This window comes from Oryx dammah, unplaced genomic scaffold (assembly GCF_014754425.2).
Source record: "Oryx dammah isolate SB20612 unplaced genomic scaffold, SCBI_Odam_1.1 HiC_scaffold_3, whole genome shotgun sequence".
NCBI lineage: Eukaryota > Metazoa > Chordata > Mammalia > Artiodactyla > Bovidae > Oryx > Oryx dammah.
Window position 1 is genome coordinate 89,364,300 of NW_024070187.1, and position 22,570 is coordinate 89,386,869.

Sequence of the window (22,570 nt, forward strand, 5' to 3'; positions counted from 1 at the left end):
CAAAGGCTTTGGCATAGTCAACAAAGCAGAAATAGATGTTTTTCTGGAACTCTCTTGCTTTTTCCATGATCCAGTGGATGTTGGCAATTTGATCTCTGGTTCCTCTGCCTTTTCTAAACCCAGCTTGAACATCTGGAAGTTCACAGTTCACGTACTGCTGAAGTCTGGCTTGCAGAATTTTGAGGGTTACTTTACTAGCGTGTGAGATGAATGCAATTGTGCGGTAGTTTGAGCATTCTTTGGCATTGCCTTTCTTTGGGATTGGAATGAAAAGTGACCTTTTCCAGTCCTGTGGCCACTGATTACACCTTTTATTTAATATTCGTTTGCAGAGCCATGGTGGGCAGGAAGAGGGGAGACAGGATTTGGATTCGCACCAAGTTAAAAATCTCAGCTCTGCCACCCCTCAGTGGTGCAACTTTGGATACATTGCTTGAGTACTTCTCTGGGCCTTGTTTTCCATGTAGGTAAAGATGATAATATCTGCCTCGCGGATTATGGACATTCAGTTATACAATGCAAGCTACATGCTTAGCACAGTGCCTATTAGACACATAATAGATGCTCAATAAACATTATCAATATCTATATTGGCACAGTAGAAGATGCTCTCTTAGACAGTTCAGCAGCTTAATGGAAGCTTCCAGTCTTTATACAGAACAGTCTGGTGGGTGCACGCAGCATGTTGAACATTTGAAACCAGAAGCTTCTCTGCAGCGCCTTCGTGTATGTCTGCTCCAACTACCTGAGTTGTTTTGGTCCCCAAACCTGTTCTGTGTTGTTTGTTCTCAAACCTCTTTATGCCAGCTGAACTTTCCTTATAATTAAGTGATTTTTAAACTAATTAATTTATTTATTTGGGATGGGCTGAGGAGGGAGGTGGGAGAGGGGTTCAGGATGTACACCCACGGCTGATTCATGTCAATGTATGGCAAAAACCACCACAATATTGTTAAGCAATTAGCCTTCAATTAAACACTGTGGTTGGAGCTCTGTGTCAATTACCTCTTTTATTCGTCACAACAATCCTCAGAGGGAAATATTACAAGCCCCGTTTTACCGCTGAGGCTTCAAGTCACCCACCTAGGAAGAAAAGGAATCAGGGCTGGAGCCAGTTTTTCCTGACTCTGAAGTCCATACCTTTTTTTAACCTTTATTTTATTTAAGTATAGTTTATTTACAATGTGTTAATTTCTACTATACAGCAAAGTGACTCAATTATACACCTATGTACATCACTTTTCTTTTTTTTTTTTTCATCACTTTTCATATTCTTTTCCACTAGGGTTTATCACGGGATATTGAACATAGTTCCCTGCACTACACATAGGACCTTGTTGTTTATCCATTCTACATATAAGTTTGTATCTGCTAATCCCAGACTCTCAATCCATCTCTCCCCCAATGCCCCACATCCCCTTGGCAACCGCAGACGTGTTCTGTGTGTTTGTGAGTCTGTTCTGTTTCATAGATGAGCTCATTTGTGCCATATTTTAGATTCCACATGGGTTTCATACGATATTTGTCTTTCTGACTTACTTAGTATGATCATCTCTAGGTCCGGGGTCCATGCTTTTAATCACTTGTGACCCTCCCCTCCTATTCCTCCAGTAGCTGACAGGAAACAAACTGGGCGTCTTTGGGGCAGTTTGATGAATCAGAGGGAGTCCTGAAAGGACAGCTCACTAAGTTAATCTCCCAAAATTTTCATGTCTGTTTAGACAACAACCATGATGGCTACTAGAGAAGACAGTTTTTCAACGGTTGCTCTTGCTTCCTGAACCAAAGCAGAAAAGACATAATCCCTGATCTGAAACCTGTGAACAGCCTCGTCGAACCGCTTCAGTCCCTGAGCCTTTGGATAACCCCTTCCCCATCCTGTTTGGCTTTGTGAGGTAAGCTATACAAAAGGAATGTGGAGTATTTCCTGGACAGATCCTTTCTCTTGCTGAGGAGACCTACGTACACAAGTAAAGAGAAGACACTAACAGAAAAAGATTTGAAGGAATTAGAAGTATAGCGAGGGTGTGATTGTCCACATCCAACTCCAATCAAGGGTGGATAGATGATGTTTGGCCATCATTATAAGAGGCACTGGTTGCTAAATACTGTCTGGTATTTCCTTGCTGACTTCTTACCCTCACACCACAGGCCCTGATGGCTGTGGTCCATTATGCAAATACAGCTCCCTGAATCAAGCTGTGGGTGACTCACCCACCCCCTTTAAAGCCACGTTGGGTTCGAGGCAGTGACTGCTCAGGGTAGAAGCCATGGCTCACAGACCCTGCTTCTCCTACTGGCTATTGGTCTGCTGGTTGGTGGTAACTGTGGCAGAAGGTAAGGGTTTTGCTTTTATTCTCCTGTGGGTCCACTAATTAATAAGCTGCGTAAAAAGAAAGAATTTGGCTCCATGATTATACATATCCATGAATTGGAAATATTTACGTCAGCTTCCATCAGCCTATGTGGTTAAAGAGAAAGACACTGAATTTTTATCATTGGAAGATATTGGTCCGAGTCTCAGTCCTAGCTATATAATTTTAGATGCACTTAACTGCTCTGAAATGCATTTCCTCTTGTGTAAAGTGACAGCATGAATGACATCCATTTTTATGGGGGATGTTAGGACCAAATGAGCTATCCTGCAAGAAAAGCTCTTCAAGCTTCAAGTACTATATGAATACTAGTTATTATTGTTGTGGAGCTAACAATAGCCCCCATAAATTACAGCAATGTCCACCTCTTTGATTTCCCAATAGCGTGGTAATTTGCACATGGTGAGTGTTCACTTTCTGTTTGTTAATGCTTTAATCACGTCTAGTCAGTTGTGTCCTGGTGCTACGGAGGTAAGCCTAGACTTCTTGCTTTGAGGTTCTATGAGATTCAATTTCTCCACTGCTCCTTTCTCTTTCCTTTTCCCCCACTACAAAATTTCCAGGTGGTCTGAGCCAGAGAATTGGTTTGCAAACCCTGGGGACAGGTAAGAAAAGGAGGAGAGCCCCATGAGTCATACTGAGCTCTCCACCCCTTTCATGTGGCCCTGGAACTTTGCAGGGGTGCAGCCAGACCCTAGTAGACCCTAGCCATCCCTCAACCAGTTCGCTGTGCCCATGCACCACAGCTCATAACAGAGTGGAGAGGAGCAGGTCCATTGGAGCTGATGGTTCCAGAAAGTGAACCACTCTTCAGGAAACCATATAAACATGTAGCTAAATAAGTTGTAATGAAATTAGAGGCTTATTCACTTTTTCTTAAGCACTGCTAAAATGTGGTTTCTGTTTTGGACTCCCTCTTCCCCATTGTCACTCAGACTGGCCTCAAAGTCCTTCAGATGCAGCTTCACTCTCTCCAGGCAGCCCTGGCTCCAGGTCACCACTTGCTTATACCTGTCCTGGCTCTGCCAGACAGGATCGTGTGTGGGTCCCCGAACTCACACCGTCCTCTCTCATCTCCATGGCAGCAGCTGTGGCTAGCCCCTCCCCTGCTTTCACCTGTTTATTACAATTCTGCTTCATATGATATCGTTTAGTGTCACTATGGTACTACCATCACAAGTTTTCTTAAGATATGTAGCTTTAAAATTGCAAACTCCCTCTATCTGCCATTTTTGAATTCTTACAGCAATCCGCACGTCGCCCACGGTACTTACCGCGTTATGCTCTGTATTATAGATCCATGTGTTTGTAGCATCTCCCCATAGGCCCCGTTTCTTCATCTCTGCCTTTGCCGCAGCTCCTAACACAGTAACCTGTACACTGTTGAGTCGACTAGACTCACAGCATAGGATTGAAAGAGGCCTGTGTGAACTTGTGTGAAATGGGCTCCAAAGTCTTTATCTGTAAAATTAGGGACTTGACCAAAATAGCTAGTCATTCTGTGAGTCTATGAAATGAATTAAGTTGCAGTTATTGTGAGCAAGTTAATCACAGGGCTTATATTTCTTTGGGGTTTGCCTCTGAAGGTGCCTGAGAATGTATACAAGAAGAACTGCATACTTATACATCAAGTATAAAGCTTACTTCTCTTAAAAATCAGGGTAGCTCACTACAAAACAGCTATTGTCTGCCCAAACAACCACAGACTACAGGTAATTATATTTTCTAAAAAGAGGTCATCTCATCCTTACTTTTTTTTAAAGTACTAGTTGGCGTACTATGAATTTCATGTCTAGACTATAATAAACCCACTTAAAATTGATGTCCAAGCTCCAGCAATAGTTTGGCTTATTTTATTATCCTCTAATTTTGAATGCAAATTTTTTTGCAAATTTTACGGGTATGGCAGGACTTCCTTGGCAGTCCGGTGGTAAGACTCCACATTTCCACTGCAGGACACATAGATTTGATTTCTGGCCTGGGAAATAAGATCCCACATGCCATGTAACCAAAAAAAAATTTTTTTTTTTAATTTTTTTCTGAGACTAGAATGAAAGATTCACTTAGACTTGCAAAAATCTACAGAAATGAACTCAATATCCATTAATACAATCCACACCTGCCTGCCTGGCCACTCATTCAACTCATCTGTTATGTACTGGGCATAAGTACTCACACTAAGCGAAGGACTGTTTATAGCAATGACCAATAGGGGCTTCCTGGATAGTACAGTTGGTAAAGAATTCTCCTGCAATGCGGGAGACCCCATTTTGATTCCTGGGTTGGGAAGATCTGCTGGAGAATAGAAAGGCTACCCATTCCAGTATTCTGGGGCTCCCCCTGTGACTCAGCTGGTAAAGAATCCACCTGCAATGTGGGAGACCTGGGTTCAATCCCTGGGTTGGGAAGATCCCCAGGAGAAGGGAAAGAATACCCACTCCTGTATTTTGGCCTGGAGATTTCCACAAGCTGTATAGTCCATGGGGTCACAAAGAGTCAGACACATCTGAGAGACTTTCACTTTCAATGACCAATAGAGTCAACAGTCCTCCTCATCTTCATGGAGGTTCAATAACCTAGTAGCTCAGTTCAGTTCAGTTCAGTTGCTCAGTGGTGTCCAACTCTTTGCAACCCATGGACTGCAGCACAACAGGCCTGCCTGTCCATCCCCAACTCCCAGGGTTTACTCAAACTCATGTCCATTGAGTCGGTGATGCCATTCAACCATCTCATCCTCTGTCATCCCCTTCTCCTCCCGCCTTCAATCTTTCCCAGCATCAGGGTCTTTTCCAATGAGTTGGCTCTTCGCATCAGGTGGCCAAAGTATTATAGCTTCAGTTTCAGCATCAGTCCTTCCAATGAATATTCAGGGTTGATCTCCTTTAGGATTGACTGGCTGGATCTCCTTGCTGTCCAAGGGACTCTCAAGAGTCTTTTCCAATACCACAGTTCAAAAGCATCAGTTCTTCAGTGCTCAGTTTTTTTACAGTCCAACTCTCACATCCATGTCTGAGCACTTTACATATCTTATTTTAGACACTACAACAAGCCAATAAGTAGCATCATTTTCTCCATTTTAACAAATAAGGAAAGGCAGACTTGGAGGAAGCTGTCAATTAAGTCATGGAAGCTGTCAGTAGTCACACAATTATTAATTGGCAGAGCTCATATAAGTCATAGAGCTCAGGGATTCTATGCTGTTTTTAAAAATTATGTAAGTATGATAACATTTACAAGTGACTTGGAAAATGCAGAACAAAGTTACATACAGTTCCATTGTATATTACAATTATTTTTTAAGTAGATAAATTAAGATTTTTAGTTGGAGTTAAAATAGCAAACTCTCAAAAATTAATAGAATAATAGACAGAAAAGTAGAAGGAGGTGGTGGACCTGAAAAGCATTATGAACAAATTCAACATAATTATGATTTATACAATTTTCACACAATAGCAGAATACAAATTCTATTCAAGTTCCCATAGTCTGTAAACCAGGAGAGACTGGAACATATCCAGAGGTGTAAAACAGGATGCAAAAATTTCATGGTCTAAAGATACTGAAATCATACACAGTCTGTTCTCTTAAAGGATCCTGTGCTTTTAAACACCATGCTATTCTGCCTCTCAAAATGTTTCCAATCTGCATTTAAATATTTGACTGACTTTAGTCGAACTAAGGTTACAGAAGAGCTCTCAATTTCAATATTCAGTATCTTTGGTTTCATGTCAGTATCCTACAGAGTGAGAAATATTTGCTTGTTAATAATCACATTATCCCCAAGAAGTAGGAAAGTGATAACTTTTGCAGTTATGGAAACTGAGATCTCTCTCAGTCTGATCGAGTCCACTGTAGGCACAGTGCTAGCGATCAGGAGACCAGGTATGCACGATGAGCTCGCAGGTACATCAGTGGAGGAGGAATATAACCGCTGAATACTAATCACATAACCGATAAATATGGTGAAAGTGGACTCATGGGGTGCTATGGAAGCATGTTGCTAAAGGCTTTAAGCCAGCCTCAGGGGAGGGAAGACCTCCTTGAGGAAATGAGACGTGAAATCTGCATAGAGATAAACCAGCAAGTTCAGTTCAGTTCAGTCGCTCAGTCGTGTCCGACTCTTTGCGACCCCATGAATCGCAGCACGCCAGGCCTCCCTGTCCATCACCAACTCCCAGAGTTCACTCAGATTCACGTCCATCGAGTCAGTGATGTCATCCAGCCATCTCATCCTCGGTCGTCCCCTTTTCCTCCTGCCCCCAATCCCTCCCAGCATCAGTCTTTTCCAATGAGTCAACTCTTCACATGAGGTGGCCAAAGTACTGGAGTTTCAGCTTTAGCATCATTCCTTCCAAAGAAATCCCAGGGCTGATCTCCTTCAGAATGGACTGGTTGGATCTCCTTGCAGTCCAAGGGACTCTCAAGAGTCTTCTCCAACACCACACTTCAAAAGCATCAATTCTTCGGCGCAATTCTTCGGCGCTCAGCCTTCTTCACAGTCCAACTCTCACATCCATACATGACCACAGGAAAAACCATAGCCTTGACTAAACAGACCTTAGTCAGCAAAGTAATGTCTCTGCTTTTGAATATGCTATCTAGGTTGGTCATAACTTTTCTTCCAAGGAGTAAGCGTCTTTTAATTTCATGGCTGCAGTCACCATCTGCAGTGATTTTGGAGCCCAAAAAAATAAAGTCTGACATTGTTTCCACTGTTTCTCCATCTATTTCCCATGAAGTGATGGGACTGGATGCCATGATCTTCGTTTTCTGAATGTTGAGCTTTAGGCCAACTTTTTCACTCTCCACTTTCACTTTCATCAAGAGGCTTTTTAGTTCCTCTTCACTTTCTGCCATAAGGGTGATGTCATCTGCATATCTGAGGTTATTGATATTTTCTCCCAGAAATCTTGATTCAAATGATGTTCTTGGGATCTGGAACCAACTTTTTAAAAGCCCAGGACCATTGATGATTGCTGTCAAAGTAGTTGTCAACATTTGTCAGAAGAGAGCATTGACTAATACTGGACAAACCAGGGATCTCTCTGGTGGTTCAGTGGTTAAGACTCTGAGTTTCCAAAGCAGAGTGCATGAGACAACACTAATACTTATTTGTGGGATGGCGGAAACAGAGTCAGATTCCTATGGATTAAATGGGTGGGGGAAAAGGGAGTCAGAGTGTGTAGACTTCTCTTTGAAGTGAGAGAAGTAGAAACAAAGAAGTTCGTGGCAGATCACTGAAGTTTTCTCTCTGAAATATGAAGCAAAGTAATCTGCTTAGAAAGGTCAGGAGAATTGAATGAAGAAGAATGAGAATATTGAAGGGGCTTTGAAGAGACTATGGAAGGTTTAGAAGACAGAGAGAATGGATCAGAACACGGACAGACAAAAGAATTCAGGAGCAGTATTAACTCTTTGGAGACCATGAATGGCATCAACCCACTCACTCAGATGTATGGCCTGAACCTCATAAAAATCCTGTGACAGTTCCCCAAATAAGTCCCTAAATTTCCCATATGTTACACCACTTGAGCTAGCCAACCAGGAACCTGAAATAGTCACCATGTGTCTAGTCTGCTGGGAGAATGTGATTTTGCATGAGCTAGTTACTGGCACAAGCATATATCTTGACCTTGAGTCCTCAGAAATTCCTGGAAGAAGAGAGCATTGACTAATATTGGACAAACCAGGGACTTCTCTGGTGGTCCAGTGGTTAAGACTCTGAGTTTCCAAAGTAGAATGCATGAGTTCAATCCTTGGTCAAGGAATTAAGATCTCACATGCTACATGGCATGGTTAAAAAAAAATAAATAAATAAAAAATTTTTTTTAATTTTAAAAAACACTAGACATCCCAAAGTCAGGCAAACACTAACGACTCTAATACCCCATTGTCAGGAGGATTTGCTGAGTAGCCTCAGTTTTAAGAAGTAAAATGAGCACAAAGGGTGGATGTTTTAAAAGCTAGAATCCAATTTACTGAGTGGCAGAACCCAAGACCTAGCTAAACCAGATCTGATAGCAAAATGCCCCAATGGAGCTCAAGAATAAGGCTAGCTTCCTCTCTAGCAACTGGATTCTCAGCAGAAAGGTTTTATGTTAAAAAGGTTCATAACTAATCTGATTGTATAGGAGGAAAGAATGAGTGATATGGTATTAAGTCATCTTCTGTAGTTTGAAATGTCTTAATCCAGTTTCAACCATAACATTTTAATACTCAGTAGCCTGAGTGAATCTGGGAGAAAGAGTCAGTATTTAATTCACCCATTCAAGCTGGATTAACAAAATAATAGAGGTGATTATTATAAAGATATTTCCAAGAAAGTTAAGTACAGCCAGCCCTCAAAAAGACCAACCCTGGAAAGCCAAGAGCCAAAGTTACTCTCACAATCACCCTGTTACCACATAGGCACTTGTCTCTTTTTCTCTTTGAGAGGCCTTCACCGTTTTACAGCTATGGAAAGACTGGCTTGTCTGTTTATTCAACATTCAACTGGCCAGCGGCTGACTCTCCAGCCTCTCACCTACACCTTCTCCTTACATCCTCCACTGTGTCACTTTGTTGAAATTCTTGGATGAAATCTGGTTTGTCACTGGCCAGTCAATGAAAGAGTTGAATGTCTAACAACAGTCCTGTGAGGAATTCATTTTTTCCATCATTCACACTCAGCTGCCCTTTCCAGACTTGTATTGGCAAGTTTCTAAAGGAAAGAAGGGATAATTTTCTAAAGGAAATCTTGCTGTTTTATAGCCAATTTGATTAAATGATTCAGCTAGAGGAAAGACCTTGACACAGGATATTGATCCAAATTTCTTCTTGGAAACTTGTCATCTGATCCTCAGTGCTCATTCCTCGGCTGCCTGTAGACTCTCCCTCTGTCCTCTTCAGGGAGGGAGCAATTTCACTGCTGGGGAAGTGAAGCAAGTCTTTGGATTAATAGCCTTTGTGGGGACAGTTACTTTTCTTAACATTACATTTTTTTCCACCAAATTTTCTTTTTTATTTATAATTTATGCACAATAAAAGGCACACATCTTAAAAGTGCAGATGAATCACTTTTTACATATATGCATATGTGCATATAATCATGTGTACACATATATTTTTGTGTATATTTATATGTATGTGTACAAATATAAATGTGTGTGCATATCTCCATATTCATGTAACAACCACCCAGATCAAGATCGAAAGAATTCACTGATTCCTTTCTCCACTAAATAACACCTACATGTAACCCTAAGCTGTTTTTCACTCTTTTAAAACCATTCAGTTCAGTTCAGTTGCTCAGTCATGTCTGACTCTGTGCGACCCCATGGACTTCAGCATGCCAGGGCTCCCTGTCCATCACCAACTGCCAGAGCCTACCCAAACTCACGTGCATCACATCGGTGATGCCATCCAACCCTCTCATCCTCTGTTGTCCCTTTCTCCTCCCACCTTTAATCTTTCACAGCATTAGGGTCTTTTCCAATGAGTCAGCCTTTTGTATCAGGTAGCCAAAGGATTGGAGTTTCAGCTTCAGCATCAGTCCTTCCAATGAATATTCAGGACTGACTTCCTTTAGGATGGACTGGTTGGATGTTTTTGCAGTCCAAGGGACTCTCAAGAGTCTTCTCCAACACCACAGTTCAAAAGCACCAGTTCTTCGGTACTCAGCTTTCTTTATAGACCAACACTCACACCCATTCATGACTAATGGAAAAACCATAGCTTTGACTAGATGGACCTTTGCTGACAAAGTACTGTCTCTGCTTTTTAATATGCTGTCTAGGTTGGTCATAACTTTCCTTTCAAGGAGTAAGCGTCTTTTAATATCATGGCTGCAGTCACCATATGCAGTAATTTGGGAGCCCTCAAAAATAAAGTCTCTCACTGTTTCCATTGTTTCCCCATCTATTTGCCATGAAGTGATGGGACCAGATGCCATGATCTTCGTTTTCTGAATGTTGAGTTTTAAGCCAGCTTTTTCACTCTCCTCTTTCACTTTCACCAAGAGGCTCTTTAGTTCTTCTTCACTTTTTGCCATAAGGATGGTGTCACCTGCATATCTGAGGTTAATGATATTTCTCCCAGAAATCTTGGTTCCAGCTTGTGCTTCATCTGTCCTGGCATTTCGCACAACGTACTCTGCATAGAAGTTAAATAACCTGGGTGACAGTATACAGGCTTGACATACTCCTTTCCCAATTCGGAACCAGTCTGCTGTTCCATGTCCAGTTCTAACTGTTTCCTCTTGACCTGCACACAGATTTCTCAGGAGGCAGGTCAGGTGGTCTGATATTCCCATCTCTTTAAGAACTTTCCACAGTTTGTTGTGATCCACACAGTCAAAGGCTTTGGCATAGTCAATAAAGCAGAAGTAGATGTGTTTCTGGAAGTCTCTTGCTTTTTTGATGATCCAGTGAATGTTGGCAATTTGATCTCTGGTTCCTCTGCCTATTCTAAATCCAACTTGAACATCTTTCATAGATTAACATAATTTTGCTTGTTCTTGAACTTCATATAAGTGGAATCTTACACTACATACTCTTTTGTGTCTAACTTCTTTGGCTCAACATAGCGTCATAGGATACATCCATGTTGTTGTATTCATAATTCTTGGTCTTTATTACTGAGTAGTATTTTATTGTATAAAACATAGTTTATTTATCCTCACCTATTGATGGTTTCTGTGTATATGTACTTAGTTGCTTCAGTTCAGTTCAGTTCAGTTCATTTCAGTCGCTCAGTCGTGTCCGACTCTTTGCAGCCCCATGAATCGCAGCACGCCAGGGCTCCCTGTTCATCACCATTTCCTGGAGTTCACTCAGACTCATGTCCATCGAGTCTGTGATGCCATCCAGCCATCTCATCCTCTGTCGTCCCTTTCTCCTCCTGCCTCCACTCCCTCCCAGCATCAGAGATTTTTCCAATGAGTCAACTCTTTGCATGAGGTGGCCAAAGTACTGGAGTTTCAGCTTCAGCATCATTCCTTCCAAAGAAATCCCAGGGTTGATCTCCTTCAGAATGGACTGGTTGGATCTCCTTGCAGTCCAAGGGACTCTCAAGAGTCTTCTCCAACACCACACTTCAAAAGCATCAATTCTTTGGTGCTTAGCCTTCTTCACAGTCCAACTCTCACATCCATACATGACCAATGGAAAAACCAGAGCCTTGACTAGACGGACCTTAGTTGGCAAAGTAATGTTTCTGCTTTTGAATATGCTATCTAGGTTGGTCATAACTTTCCTTCCAAGGAGTAAGCGTCTTTTAATTTCATGGCTGCAATCACCATCTGCAGTGATTTTGGAGCCCCCCAAAATAAAGTCTGACACTGTTTCCACTGTTTCCCCATCTATTTCCCATGAAGTGATGGGACCGGCTGCCATGATCCTCGTTTTCTGAATGTTGAGCTTTAAGCCAACTTTTTCACTCTCCTCTTTCACTTTTATCAAGAGGCTTTTTAGTTCCTCTTCACTTTCTGCCATAAGGGTGGTGTCATCTGCATATCTGAGGTTACTGATATTTCTCCCGGCAATCTTGATTCCAGCTTGTGCTTCTTCCAGTCCAGCATTTCTCAGGATGTACTCTGCATATAAATTAAATAAGCAGGGGGACAATATACAGCCTTGACGTACTCCTTTTCCTATTTGGAACCAGTCTGTTGCTCCATGTCCAGTTCTAACTGTTGCTTCCTGGCCTGCCTACAGATTTCTCAAGAGGCAGGTTAGGTGGTCTGGTATTCCCATCTCTCTCAGAATTTTCCACAGTTTATTGTGATCCACACAGTCAAAGGCTTTGGCATAGTCAATAAAGCAGAAATAGATGTTTTTCTAGAACTCTCTTGCTTTTTCCATGATCCAGCGAATGTTGGCAATTTGATCTCTGGTTCCTCTGCCTTTTCTAAAACCAGCTTGAACATCAGGGAGTTTGTGGTTCACGTATTGCTGAAGCCTAGCTTGGAGAATTTTGAGCATTACTTTACTAGCATGTGAGATGAGTGCAATTGTGCGGTAGTTTGAGCATTCTTTGGCATTGCCTTTCTTTGGGATTGGAATGAAAACTGACCTTTTCCAGTCCTGTGTCCACTGCTGAGTTTTCCACATTTGCTGGCATAGTGAGTGCAGCACTTTCAGAGCATCATCTTTCAGGATTTGAAACAGCTCAACTGGAATTCCATCACCTCCACTAGCTTTGTTCGTAGTGATGCTTTCTAAGGCCCACTTGACTTCACATTCCAAGATGTCTGGCTCTAGATTAGTGATCACATCATCATGATTATCTGGGTCATGAAGATCTTTTTTTCACAGTTCTTCCGTGTATTCTTGCCACCTCTTCTTAAGATCTTCTGCTTCTGTTAGGTCCATACCATTTCTGTCCTTTATCGAGCCCATCTTTGCATGAAATCTTCCCTTGGTGTCTCTAATTTTCTTGAAGAGATCTCTAGTCTTTCCCATTCTGTTGTTTTCCTTGATTTCTTTGCACTGATCGCTGAGGAAGGCTTTCTTATCTCTTCTTGCTATTCTTTGGAACTCTGCATTCAGATGCCTATCTTTCCTTTTCTCCTTTGCTTTTTGCCTCTCTCCATTTCACAGCTATTTGTAAGGCCTCCCCAGACAGCCATTTTGCACAGGCAGCTGCAAGGGCCGGCCGGCACACTAAGTGCAGGCCTTAGTTGCTTCAGTCATGTACAACTCTTTGTGATCCTTTGTACCGTAGCCCACCAAGCTCCTCTGTCCATGGGATTCTCCAGGCAGAATAGTGGAGTGGGTTGCCATGCCCTCCTCCAGGGGATCTTTCCAACCCAAGTCTCCCACATTCCAGACGTATTCTTTACCATCCAAGCCACCAGGGAGCCCACTGATGGTTTCCAGGTTTAGGTTAACATGAATAAGAGAGCTACGTGGATTTCCTTGGTGGTCTCGTGGTTAAGACTCTGCACTTCCCTTGCAGAGGGAACCGGTTTGATCCTTGGTCAGAGAACTAAGATCCCACATACCACACAGTGTGGCAAAAAAAAAAAAAAGCTGCTTAAAAAACAAAAATTCTTGAACTAACCTTCTGTAGACATACGTACTCATTTCTCGTGGGTAAATTCTCCAGCATGGAATTTCTGGGTTACAAGGAGTGTCCATGTCTCATTTTACCAAACTAGACAGTTCTCTCAAACATGCTTTAGGGAGACTCTAGAATTCTCCCTTCCATTCTTTCTCCTCTGCAACACCTGAAGACTCTCCCCTCTGCTCCTGTCATCAGGCCTATTTCCTGACATGCACTTTTCTCCCCACAGGACAAGAAGAAGTGGTCACTCCTCCTGGAGACTCACAAAATAATGCAAACCCTACAGACTGCGAGATCTTTACACTCACCCCTCCCCCTGCCACAAGGAATCCAGTGACAAGGATCCAGCCCATCACCAGGACACCCAGGTGTCCCTTCCATTTTTTCCCGCCACGATGGCCCCGAGTCTACATTAGGTTTCCATACAGGCCTTACCCCCCTCCAATGTGGAACCACCATTTTCAATTCCATCCATATTTTTGTCCACACAGTCGCCTTCCTCCTTATTACAATTATTTCCCCAGGAGAAGACTCTGGAGAGGAAGTTCCTCTGAGGAAAGCAGAGAAAAGAGAGAAGCCCCAAATGTGCTGAAGTAAAAGAAGTGAAGGCCTCAGAAAAGACTAGACAAAGATTTGTGCTTTCAGTTTTCAACTTAAACAATTGGGTTGGAAAATTATGCCTCTTGAACTCCACTGACTGGAAATTGTTCTCCTTGTCAGCAGTGAATGTATTGGTTTATAGGTTATTCATGATAACAAAATAGAAGCAATAACTACATTATTCTTATCCTTTACTTTTTATGATCACAGCATGTTTATGCAAGAAAAGTTCTAAAATGAGTGGTTCCCATAATTCCTATCATCCTGCAAAACCAGAAGAATCAGCTCCATCTTATAAATCACAGTGAAGAGCATTTAAATAAATTGAGACTGCTATAAACCAAATGGAGACATTAATGACACCCTTTTATGCTTACTGGAAAACTCACAAAGCAAGGCATATTTACAAAGTGATCTTTAGAAGAAATTATAAAAGACAAGAAAGTTTTGTTTTATTCTGTTTGGCAGTGGTTATTCATTCATTTTTAATTGACATACAATTGACATAATATTATATTAGTTCCAGGTTATATAACATAATGATTCAATATTTGTATATGTTACAAAATGATTACCACAACAGTTCAGTTAACATCTATTACCATACATAATTACAAAACTTCTTTCTTGTGAAGAGAACTTTCGAGATCCGCTCAGTTTTCTAACAACAAAAAGAAATTATAAAGATTAAAATAAAAGGCTATGGGGAGTTTAACAATAGGTACTATTTTAAAGATACTATAAACTAAATTACCTAACCAAAAAAGTTATTTTTAAACTGTAATATCTAAATATACTTTAATGTTAACTGTTTAAGCCACCAGTGAAAATTAGTTTGATATGTATCTCACTGTTTATCCTATTATCTTCGTATGCACACTTCAGTTGTATCCAACTGTTTGTGACCCTATGGATTGTAGCTTGTCAGGTTCCTCTGTCTGTGGGATTCTCCAGGCCAAAATACTGGAGTGAGTTCCCCTTCTCTTCTCTTCATACATATAGATACTAGTTTAAATTATATACTTCCCCTAAAGCTTTCAACATGATTCTAGGCTCAAAATTCAAGTACAGAGATGTTCAAGTAAGTCTAGAACTCCACAGACACAAATTCAGTCAACTATAGGAACCTTGTATTGTGAGAAGGCGATATAAGCAACAAATCCCACAGGCTGTGTTCATTTCTTATTGATATTTCTTTAGCCATTCTGTAAAATACTGCCTCCTTTTTGTGTGTTCACCTTGCCTGTAACATAGGAACCTCAGTTTCTCATATGTGGTCAGTGGCTTACATCTGTTCCTCCCAAGAACTATGTGCAAAGTTGCTGCTGCTCCTTCTATGAAGGAAAAAAAGTAGGGATTTGGGGGCACACAAAGACATGGAGATGCTGGGAAGGTTGCCTGGAAAATGGAGAGATATATAAAGTCATCATGCTCTGTTTCCTCACTATATTAAAAGATAAAAAGAAAAACACTGTTTTCTTTACTACCTAGCAAATTTTCATCCTAAGAACAGATATTTGCTTAGAAATCACAAGCTTAAGTAAACCTGTATTTGAAATCCTCCTTAAGGATTTTTTTAAATCTATATTTTGTAATAAACATGCTCACTCATTTGCTTTCTTTTTGGTTGATGGAGCATAATCTGAAAAGGGCCAACCTTGGGCAAGCCTGAAGACAGATCAGTGCTGTATTTGAACCTCACCTCCCTCCCTGGACCTCCTGCTTTATTACCTCTCACTCTTACCTCTCACTGCTCATCCAGCTGTTCCGTGAGCTCACCACACTCCACCACCCAAAACCAACCTGGTTCTGAGAGGCCTTTCTCTCCCCAGACATTTGAACTTTTGCAATCCAGTATCTTAGCATGGTTCAGTCGCTTAGTCACATGTGAGTCTTTGCAACCCTATGGACTATAGGGATTGCCATTAAATCTGCTCTGAAATCCAATCCTTGAAGGCCTTGTTAGTGATCTATTGCCGGGGTCCAGCCCCAGTGGATCCAGGGAATTCGAAGCAGGGACGGAGTCGGTGTTTGAGAAATTAATTGCTTAATTAAAGATATGGAGGGAGATTAGAAAGAAATAGTGTAGTAGGAAAATTAGTGGAGAAAAGATGCTCAATAACTTGGTTTACATGGAAAACCAATAAAGTTCCAAGACAAGGAACTTGCATCATCTACGTAGGCCACCGGCTCCCTCTTGAATAGCGGAGGGTGCCCTGCCTTGGGCTCCCTCTCGCGTGGGTCCTAGAAGCCACGGCAAATAAGTAGACATGGTGAGCCTCCACGCTCCAGATGGGAATTCAGCCAGAAAAGGGAGAAAAGAATGACATGGGGGAGCCAAGCATCGGTGCCAGACCCACAACTTTATTTTCAAAAGCAGCTTATATACCCCAAGTTGTACATAAAGAAATAATGGAATATGCAGAGTTATGCAGGGGCAGTAGTCCTGACTCTTACTGAGACTAGGCTTTCCTTTTGCATACCTTCCTGTATACAAAAGGTCTCAGGTGGTTTACATTATCTTCTGGCCAAGAGGCCTGTTAACATTTTTATGGCTCTCTTTCTAGATAAATGTCTATCAACAAGAAAACTCATTTTCCCCTGAAGTGTTTTTCCTTAATCTTCATCACCCTCAAAACACTAAATAAAGCTACATTCCTGTAGAACAAAGGTGCAGTGGGTTATAACAAAGAAAGTACTTAACTTAAAGGTCTAATGTTGCTAGTACCAGGGCTACTACCTGTTTTTTCTATATACCAACTATATCTACAAATAAAAGATATGAAAACTTGGCAGCAACAAATGAAACCCTTAATCAGTCCTATTCTAATGATTTTGACTCCTCGCAAGCCCCTACATTCCTAGGATGTTTTAAGCTTCCTGTGCCTCTTGTGGTCGGGAGGCCGCAAACAATCACATGTGCAGCTGTAAGAGTCCGGCAGGCAGGCTAGAAAGCCATCAGAGGGGTTTTTGGATTGAAACACTCGTATTATGCCCAGGAGATTTATTATCTAAAAGCTCTAAATTAACTTTTTCCAGAAAAAGGTGGTGGGGGGAAAGCCCCCTGTTAATGTCAGAAGAGTAGGTGGAAAGCATAACACAGTAAAGCAGGCAGACTCTGGTTTTTGGGGTAGATGCTCAGGAACAGGGGGTCTCCTGAGGCTCAATCCCACCTTTGCGTATGCCGAGCCTCCTTCCGGTGGAGTTCCTCACGCTGGCTCCCGGAAATCTATAAACCTCAGGAAAACTAAGACAAACTAAAAAAGGTGTAACAGCTTCATTGTATCCATTATAGAAAGTGGGCTACTCCTGGGGTATTTCACAGTAAGACCCCTTTTTCAAAATGGCTTCAGATAAAATTACATCATTTTTCACCCTTGAACATACATAGAATAGCCTACCTAAGAAACAGCCCACAACCACAATTAAAAGTATAGGTCTTTGTGAGTTTCCAAATCCAAATATTATTACTTCGTCATGTCTGACTCATTGGGACCCTTTGGAGTATAGCCTGCCAGGCTCCTCTATCCATGGGATTCTCCAGGCAGGAATACTGGAGTAGGTAGCTGCTATTCCCTTCTCCAGGGGATCTTCCTGACTCAGGGATCAAACCCAGGTCTCCTACATTGCAGGCAGATTCTTCACCCACTGAGCCATCGGGGAAGATCCTTGTGAGTTTGGATTAGTATATTTTTCTTTTAAAATATGGAGGTACCTAGCAGGTTTATTGACTCAGGGGGATCATTTTCAAGTACTAATAGGTCAAAATGAACTAGTTTACATGTGTTCCTCTTAGCATATAGTTGGGATTGTCTGCTTCTGCAGCAATGGCAGTCTGTTGGGAACATGTGACTTTTTTAATGTATCTTTTATACACGCTTTAATACATCTTTTGCTTTGTGGCAGAAATAGCCTATGCAAGTCTAAAGTTCTAATTATACTAAAAAGGCGTAACCTGAATCAAATCATCCAGCAAACCCAAATTTACAAAACAACTGCTCTGTAATCTCCAAAATATGTGGATGTCAGGGTAGACAAAGTGTAAAGACGATTAAAGAGACGTGACAACTAAATGTAACATGGCTTGGAGCTGGGAAAGAAAGGGAGATATTGCCATAAAGGATATTATTGGAACAACTGGAAAATTTTTATGTGAACCATGTTTTAGGTAATAGCTGTATATCGATGTTAAATTTTATGAGCTTGATAATTATGTAAGAGAAGATCCTTAGATAAAAATCTGAAGGTAAAGGAATATGTTTTATGCAACTGTTTTAAATTATTTGGGGAAAAATATGTGTATATGTGTGTGTGTGTGTGTGTGTGTGAAGGAAGGTAGGGAAGGGAGGTAGAGAGAGGGAGAGAAGGGGAACAGGGAAGGAGGCTGGGAGGGAGAGTGAAAAAAAATCATGGGAAAATGTTTTTATAATTGATATATTCGGAGGAAAGGCATATGGCAGTTCTTTATACCATTCTTGCAACTCTTCTGTAGTTTGAAATTATTTCAAAATGAAATTTAAAAGACATTATTAAAAACAACACAGGACTTAGCAATAGGGGTTTCGTTGTTGGGGAGCAATTGGCCTGTTTAAGGTCTCAGGAAACAGATGAGGGAGATGACAGAGATTGGGGAGTGGGGTATAAAGAGAAGGAAGATTAAAAAGAAGATCTTGGGGGAAATATCCTGAGAAAAGCTGCATTGAAAGGGGTCGCAGTCATTTGAGGAGGACAGTGCCCTGCAGGCGAGGCTGTCCCTGCTACCCCGCCTCCCCCCAAAGAAGGGGCACTTGACTTGTGGGAGGGGCTACACCTACGTGGACTTTAAAAGTATCTAAGATTCTGGTGTAACTCATACTTTTGTTCACTGAGATATTTTGTGATTAAAAACTCTGAACAAAGTGAAAATGCAGTAATTTTAAAGGAATTTTATGTTGAGTTGTGCCATGTGAACACATCCTCTTTTGGTTTTATTGTGTTTGTGGTCAGTATTAAGAAAACAAAATCTCTGCTTACTGTCTCTTTTCATAGTCATTGTAACAAGAAGAAGCGAACAGTCTTTTGTGGTCACTGTAAAATGACTATAATGTTTGGTAGCAAACAGAATCCATGTACTCTTACTAAGGTTAGATAATTAGTTGTATCTTCAGTCCAAGTTTTCTTTATACTTTTTAAATAATCCAGTAGTAGAGTAGAATCTATTAGCCAAAATCAGTTTGGGAATTAAGGGCAAAACCTGGGGTGGGAAAGAAAAGGGTGGACTTTTACAAGATACAATCAGTAAAAATTCAGGGAAAGATCTGAAAACCCTGTATGATAATTCATACTTGTTCCTGAACTGTGCCCTGAGTTGGTAATGTGGGACTTCCCTGGTGGCTCAGACAATAAAGCGTCTGTCTATCAATGCGGGAGACCTGGGTTTGATCCCTGGGTCGGGAAGATTCCCTGGAGAAGGAAATGGCAACCCACTCTAGTACTCTTGCCAAGAAAATCCCATGGATGGAGGAGCCTGGTGCAGGCTACTGTCCATGGGGTTGCAAAGAGTCAGACATGACTGAGTTGGTAATACCAGTAGTTTTTTATCATATCCTTCTTGTCCTTAAATTTTATTTTTAAAAATTTATATCCCAACACTTTCTGCTCTTGGAATTTTTCTGTCTTCTGAGTTTTTGTTTTTGTTTTTTTTTTAATGTTTAAAAATATGTCAGCATGATAGTCCAATTTTTAACTAGTGACTTGGGCATGATACAGTTATTAGAATTTAAAGAGTGGTAGTCATGCTTCATGGGAAATAGATGGGGAAACAGTGGAAACAGTGTCAGACTTTATTTTGGGGGGCTCCAAAATCACTGCAGATGGTGATTGCAGCCATGAAATTAAAAGACACTTACTCCTTGGAAGAAAAGTTATGACCAGCCTAGATAGCATATTCAAAAGCAGAGACATTGCTTTGCCAACTAATGTCCATCTAGTCAAGGCTATGGATTTTTCAGTGGTCATGTATGGATATGAGAGTTGGACTGTGAAGAAAGCTGAGCGCCGAAGAATTGATGGTTTTGAACTGTGGTGTTGGAGAAGACTCTTGAGAGTCCCTTGGACTGCAAGAGATCCAACCAGTCCATTCTGAAGGAGATCAGCCCTGGGATTTCTTTGGAAGGAATGATGCTAAAGCTGAAACTCCAGTACTTTGGCCACCTCATGTGAAGAGTTGACTCATTGGAAAAGACTCTGATGCTGGGAGGGATTGTGGGCAGGAGGAGAAGGGGACCACAGAGGATGAGATGGCTGGATGGCATCATTGACTCGATGGACGTGAGTCTGAGTGAACTCCGGGAGATGGTGATGGACAGGGAGGCCTGGCGTGCTGCGATTCATGGGGTCGCAAAGAGTCGAACACAACTGAGCGACTGAACTAAACTGAACTGAGTCATGCCCATATGGGGAAAGATGTTTGGGTGTGTTCTTTTGAAATTGCAACTGGTAAAGTAGGTGCTTAAAAGATCGTATTTGCTGCTCTGTGTGGTAAAAACAAATTCTGTTGTATCATGTACATAACTACTCATCATTTTCTTCCTGCTGAAAGCATTAATAAAGGTTTGGTTCTAAACCCCTCCAAAAATTTTTCACAAAAAATTAACCATGAATTTATTCATGCCTTGAAGCTAAGTTAAACATAAAATTCTATTCCTACAGCCCACAGTATGACCGACCTTGTAGTGATTCATATGTTGATTATAAGAGTATGGGGCATCTAGACTGGTTGAGCTGAAACTCATGTTCACTGGTATCTGAGGAAGACAGTTTTTAATTGGGTAAGGAGAGGGAATTCAGTTAGAGGTTGGGGTCTCAAAGGGAGAAATAAAAGATATAAGATGGCATGTCCTTCCACAACCACCACCTGGATTGAACTGGAGCTGGGTGATGAGCAGCAGATGATGATCAAAATGTCTTTTTTTTTTCTTTTTTTGGCTACTCAGCATGTCATGTGGGATCTTGGTTCCCCAACCAGGGATCAAACCTGTGCCTGGATGCCAGGGAAGGGCCCCTGCCAATGTCTTTAAAAGAAACTTTAGGGTCTTCCTTGGTGGTGCAGTGGCAAAGAATCCTCCTGCCAATGCAGGAGATGATGGGGCTCTGACCCCTGGTCCAGGAAGATCCCACATGCTGGACAGTAACTAAGCCTCTGTGCTCCAGAGCCCAGGAGCCACAATTACTGAGCCCACATGCTGCAACTACTGATGTCTGTGAGCATTGAGCCCATGCTCCCCAACAAGAGGAGCCACAGCAATGAGACACCCTCACACCACAACTAGACAGTAGCCCCTGCTTGCCACAACTAGAGGAAAGTCTGTGCAGTGACAAAGACCCAGAGTAGCCAAAAATAAATTTTAAAATAAAAAATTGTTTTTAAAAAAGATATAGGGACCCAGAGTCCTTGCACGTGTTCTCTGTCTTCTCTTTCCCAGCCTAGCTCAGCCTCAGCACAGTGGACACCTTCGTGGGTACCTGGAAGTTAGTGGATAGCAGAAATTTCAATGACTACATGAAGTCTCTTGGTGTGGGTTTTGCTACCTAGCAGGTGGCCAATATTACCAAGCCTACCACAGTCATTGAAGTGAATGGGGACACAATCACCATAAAAACACAAAGCACCTTCCAGAATAGAGAGGTCAGCTTCGAGCTAGGAGTGAATTTCAATGAGACAACAGCAGATGACGGGAAAGTCAAGTCCATTGTGATTCTGGATGGAGGCAAATTTGTCCACGTGCAAAAGTGGAATGGACAAGAGACAACATTTGTACGGGAAATAGTTGATGAGAAACTCATTGGGCCACTCACCCACAGCAGTGCAGTTTACAATCGTACTTACAAGGAAGAGGCATGACCTATCCACTCCTTTACTGACTGCTCTTCTGCCAGTTGGCTACTCATGGGCTTGGCACCAGATTGCCTCATTTTTCTCCCCTAGCATTTTATACAAAGCTACCTTGATTGCAGAAATTTTCCTGGTGTCAGGTGGCATCAGCCTGAATCCAGTTCCAATCTCATTGTGTATGTTTGGTTTTTTAACTGCATCCAAAGGGTGCTGCTCTGAGGTCAATAATGCAGAGCCAAGGCCAAAAAAAAAAAAAAAAGAAAGAAAGAAAGAAGCCTTTAGGAGCCTCTGAAAAAAGCAGAGTTGCTTTGGGATCAATGTGACAAAGTATCACACAGCTTTAAGAAGGGGGCCCTTCTCTCCAGAACTTCTCTGCACAGAACTTACTCCTTCTCTGGAAAATAGAAGCAACTAATTTTGGGAAGTCAGAAGACAGCAGCATTCTCATACGAGGTGCTTGTTTCATCACGGTTGGGAGGTGTGATGGGGTGCTGTCCACCTCTGCAGTGTTGAAGTGCCTTCTAGGGATTTGTGGGCAGCAGGTGTCAGCAAGGGACATTCAAACCAGGAAGGAATTTTGGGTCTGCAGAGGTCTGCCCCTGAGTGATTGGGCTATGGCACATTCAAACACTGGGGTTTGCTAAGTTCCTGATTAAAAATGAAAAACTAAGAGCCAACTT

The 22,570-nt window shown here is 41.7% G+C and overlaps 1 protein-coding gene and 1 pseudogene across 1 annotated transcript; both read left to right on the forward strand.

The window, feature by feature from the left end:
• The first annotated feature begins 2,270 nt into the window (after nt 1–2,270).
• Nucleotides 2,271–14,014, forward strand: ODAPH (odontogenesis associated phosphoprotein). The gene is made up of 3 exons (XM_040237327.1): nt 2,271–2,337; nt 13,647–13,786; nt 13,931–14,014. Exons 1-3 carry the CDS (start codon nt 2,271–2,273, stop codon nt 14,012–14,014), a joined length of 291 nt encoding a protein of 96 aa, XP_040093261.1.
• A 1,045-nt stretch (nt 14,015–15,059) lies between these two features.
• Nucleotides 15,060–22,149, forward strand: LOC120861613 (annotated as a pseudogene).
• Nucleotides 22,150–22,570: the final 421 nt, after the last annotated feature.